This window comes from Oncorhynchus clarkii, chromosome 26 (assembly GCF_045791955.1).
Source record: "Oncorhynchus clarkii lewisi isolate Uvic-CL-2024 chromosome 26, UVic_Ocla_1.0, whole genome shotgun sequence".
NCBI classification, from domain to species: Eukaryota; Metazoa; Chordata; class Actinopteri; order Salmoniformes; family Salmonidae; genus Oncorhynchus; species Oncorhynchus clarkii.
The window spans coordinates 45,795,146-45,799,923 of record NC_092172.1 but is presented as its reverse complement, the minus strand read 5'-3'; the positions used below and the strand labels follow the sequence as shown (position 1 = coordinate 45,799,923).

Here is a 4,778-nt window from a genome sequence, read left to right as displayed (position 1 = left end):
ACTCTAACCACTAGGCTACCCTGCCGCCCCTCCACTCTAACCACTAGGCTACCCTGCCGCCCCTGCTGAGCGAAGCAAAGTAGGGTCAAACCATTCCCTCCCAACCTCGCCCCCGATCTTTCTCCAGTTATACAATGTTATGAGGCTTAATTAAGTGAACTCAGTTATGGAATTAGCACACCATGCTCCAAATACTAACTGACAGATTAGAAATGGGTGGTTAGGTTTGAGTATAAAGGTCAAAGATGGGCTCCTGGCATGTCAACAAACTGTCCCACCACTCCAGGACAGAAGGAGAGCTGTGTTTGGTGTTGGCTTCTCTCTCCTATCCTCCCTCTCTCCTCTCCTCTCCTCTCCTCTCCTCTCCTCTCCTGTCCTCTCCTATCCTCCCTCTCTCCTCTCCTCTCCTCCCTCTCTCCTCTCCTCTCCTCTCCTCCCTCTCCCCTCTCTCTTCTCCCATCTCTCTCTCCTCTCTCCTCTCCTCTCCTATCCTCCCTCTCTCCTCTCCTCCCTCTCTCCTCTCCTCCCTCTCTCCTCTCTCCTCTCTCCTCTCCTCCCTCTCTCCTCTCCTCTCCTCCCTCTCCCATCTCTTTCTCCTCTCTCCTCTCCCATGCCCTCTCTTCTCCTCTCTCCTCTGATTGCTGAGGCAAGAGATAACAAAAAGATTTTTAAAAAGTCAACTTTTAATATTACCAAAGTTAGGTGAACAATGAGTGAAAAAAAATACATTTTTTGAACAATATTTTTAAGAATATTTGTTATTGTAAAATTCACAGTTTTCAGTGATTCATGAGATAAAACTGGCATAGCTACTCTGATTGAAGAAGAACATTCAGTGGAGTGAAAAATACAATACGAAGAAATGAACAACGACGAAATGTTCAAATTAAAAATAACATCGGCAAATATAATTGAACATCTATAAGGTCCTTGAATTCAGGTGCTCCATGGGGATGTGACAGAATGGTGTATTTACAGAGCTCTGTGGTGCCAGTCGTGTTGGTGCCATCGTGTTGGTGCAAGCCATGTTGGTGCCAGCCGTGTTGGTGCCAACCGTGTTGGTGCCATTCGTGTTGGTGCCAGCCGTGTTGGTGTCTGCCGTGTTGGTGCCAGCCGTGTTGGTGCCAGCCGTGTTGGTGCCAGCCGTGTTGGTGCCATTCATGTTGGTGCCAGCCGTGTTGGTGCCATCGTGTTGGTGCCAGCCGTGTTGGTGCCAGCCGTGTTGGTGCCATCGTGTTGGTGCCATCGTGTTGGTGCCACCGTGTTGGTGCCAGCAATGTTGGTGCCAGACGTGTTGGTGCCATCGTGTTGGTGCCATCGTGTTGGTGCCATTGTGTTGGCGCCAGCCGTGTTGGTGCCAGCCGTGTTGCTGCCAGCCGTGTTGGTGCCATCGTGTTGGTGCCATCGTGTTGGTGCCAGACGTGTTGGTGCCATCGTGTTGGTGCCAGACATGTTGGTGCCATCGTGTTGGTGCCAGCCGTGTTGGTGCCATCGTGTTGGTGCCATCGTGTTGGTGCCATCGTGTTGGTGCCAGACGTGTTGGTGCCAGACGTGTTGGTGCCAGACGTGTTGGTGACAGACGTGTTGGTGCCAGCTGTGTTGGTGTCTGCTGTGTTGGTGCCAGACGTGTTGGTGCCAGACATGTTGGTGCCAGACGTGTTGGTGCCAGCTGTGTTGGTGTCTGCCGTGTTGGTGCCAGCTATGTTGGTGTCTGCCGTCTACCGGGAGGGAAAGCCACTCAAATACTCATCTTCAATGACCCCTTCAATGTGAACACCAATATATTGAGCCCTTCAATGTGAACACCAATATAATGAGCTCTTCAATGTGAACACCAATATAATGAGCCCTTCAATGTGAACACCAATATAATGAGCCCTTCAATGTGAACACCAATATAATGAGCTCTTCAATATGAACACCAATATAATGAGCCCTTCAATGTGAACACCAATATAATGAGCTCTTCAATATGAACACCAATATAATGAGCCCTTCAATGTGAACACCAATATAATGAGCCCTTCAATGTGAACACCAATATAATGAGCCCTTCAATGTGAACACCAATATAATGAGCCCTTCAATATGAACACCAATATAATGAGCCCTTCAATATGAACACCAATATAATGAGCCCTTCAATATGAACACCAATATAATGAGCCCTTCAATATGAACACCAATATAATGAGCCCTTCAATATGAACACCAATATAATGAGCCCTTCAATATGAACACCAATATAATGAGCCCTTCAATATGAACACCAATATAATGAGCCCTTCAATGTGAACACCAATATAATGAGCCCTTCAATGTGAACACCAATATAATGAGCCCTTCATTGTGAACACCAATATAATGAGCCCTTCAATGTGAACACCAATATAATGAGCCCTTCATTGTGAACACCAACGCAAAAACCACAATATTCAAACAAAAATAGACAACAACACGATGTGCGTGTTGTACCTGACGTAAGTGGGTCCTACAGCTTCCACTTTTTTTTACCTTAAAAAAACAAACACACATCTCATTGTTTTACTTCTTTATCTTCTCCACGTTGTTGTTGTTGTTGATGTTGTTGTTGTTGTTGTTCTCTTTCCTCAGCGCTCGTGGGATGATCTTCTTCTGGACAAATAGTCTCTGGAGGAACTTGTCTGAGAGACTCAGAGGGAAATAACTATAAACGAAGTTCATGAGGCCCACGCCGGGCCCAGCGTAGTATCGGACCAGGGGCCTGGGGGAGAGCAGCGCCTCGCTGATGGTGTTGATGACTGGTGACAGGTCCTCGTTAGCCGACTGGGCGAAGTGTTGGAAGAGCTCCTTGGTCTCGTGCGTGTAGTCTTCCCCGTACTCCTCCAGCAGGCCTGCGGACAGGTTGTGGATCAGGCTCTTGTACTGACTCTCCCAGTACTCCTGGTTACCGGACTGACCTGGGATCAGAGGATATAGAGGGTTTGAGTTAACAGGGAGTTTCCTTTACACCGTAGGTTCTCTATCTTATTCCAGTACTCCTGGTTAATGGACTGACCTGGGATCAGAATATATAAAGGACTGAGTTAGTTTAAATTTAGAGCATGATTTAATACGTAGGTAAGAGCAATACATAATATTTGCCTCTAATAACATGCTAATAAGGTGCTAATAACATGCTAATAAGGCGCTAATAACATGCTAATAAGGTGCTAATAACATGCTAATAAGGTGCTAATAACATGCGAATACGGTGCTAATAACATGCTAATACGGTGCTAATAACATGCTAATGAGACGCAAATAAGGTGCTAATAACATGCTAATAAGGTGCTAATAACATGCTAATAAGGCGTTAATAACATGCTAATAAGGTGCTAATAATGTGCTAATAACAGGCTAATATGGTGCTAATAACATGCTAATGAGACACAAATAAGGTGCTAATAACATGCTAATAAGGTGCTAATAACATGCTAATAATGTGCCAATAACATGCTAATAAGGTGCTAATAACATGCTAATAACATGCTAATAATGTGCTAATAACATGCTAATAAGGTGCTAATAACATGCTAATAAGGTGCTCATCTAGTTCCACACATGGCGAGCCAATCAGAAGAGACAGATTGAGGTACACCATGTGGTCACTCTACAATAAACGGGATGTAAATGACACACTATTATATCATCGTTGCTGCTATTAGCATGACATAATGTTTGTAACATGTGAAAAAAAATGTTTGTCTTGGTTCACAAATGGTAATCGGCATAATGAGTGTATAAATAAAGATTTACACTGTTACAACCAATCAACATCACATGTGACAGCTGCACTTCCTGTGTGGCCCTGTAGAGATATCTATCTATCCCAGGGTCTAATACCACCAGATATATCTACACAGACTATATACAGGTCTGTGTGGCTCTGTAGAGATATCTATCTATCCCAGGGTCTAATACCACCAGACATATCTACACAGACTATATACAGGTCTGTGTGGCTCTGTAGAGATATCTATCTATCCCAGGGTCTAATACCACCAGATATATCTACACAGACTATATACAGGTCTGTGTGGCCCTGTAGAGATATCTATCTATCCCAGGGTCTAATACCACCAGACATATCTACACAGACTATATACAGGTCTGTGTTGTTCTGTAGAGATATCTATCTATCTATCCCAGGGTCTAATACCACCAGATATATCTACACAGACTATATACAGGTCTGTGTTGTTCTGTAGAGATATCTATCTATCTATCCCAGGGTCTAATACCACCAGATATATCTACACAGACTATATACAGGTCTGTGTGGCTCTGTAGAGATATCTATCTATCTATCCCAGGGTCTAATACCACCAGATATATCTACACAGACTATATACAGGTCTGTGTTGTTCTGTAGAGATATCTATCTATCTATCCCAGGGTCTAATACCAACAGATATATCTACACAGACTATATACAGGTCTGTGTTGTTCTGTAGAGATATCTATCTATCTATCCCAGGGTCTAATACCACCAGACATATCTACACAGACTATATACAGGTCTGTGTTGTTCTGTAGAGATATCTATCTATCTATCCCAGGGTCTAATACCACCAGATATATCTACACAGACTATATACAGGTCTGTGTGGCTCTGTAGAGATATCTATCTATCTATCCCAGGGTCTAATACCACCAGATATATCTACACAGACTATATACAGGTCTGTGTTGTTCTGTAGAGATATCTATCTATCTATCCCAGGGTCTAATACCACCAGATATATCTACACAGACTA

The 4,778-nt window shown here is 43.8% G+C and overlaps 1 protein-coding gene across 2 annotated transcripts in view; it reads right to left on the bottom strand.

Annotated features, from left to right (window-relative positions):
• Positions 1-665: 665 nt before the first annotated feature.
• LOC139384730 (hydroxysteroid (11-beta) dehydrogenase 2) overlaps positions 666-4,778 on the bottom strand; it is a 62,826-nt gene continuing 58,713 nt past the window's right edge. The window contains exons 5-6 of one of the 2 annotated variants that reach the window (XM_071129590.1): positions 2,515-2,939; positions 666-1,718 (exon numbers count right to left, since the gene is read on the bottom strand). In XM_071129590.1, the coding sequence (XP_070985691.1) occupies positions 2,545-2,939 (395 nt within the window). In that variant the 3' untranslated portion in view covers positions 666-1,718; positions 2,515-2,544. Of the gene's footprint in view, positions 2,940-4,778 lie in introns of both variants that reach the window. The other variant, XM_071129589.1, reaches the window with a different exon arrangement.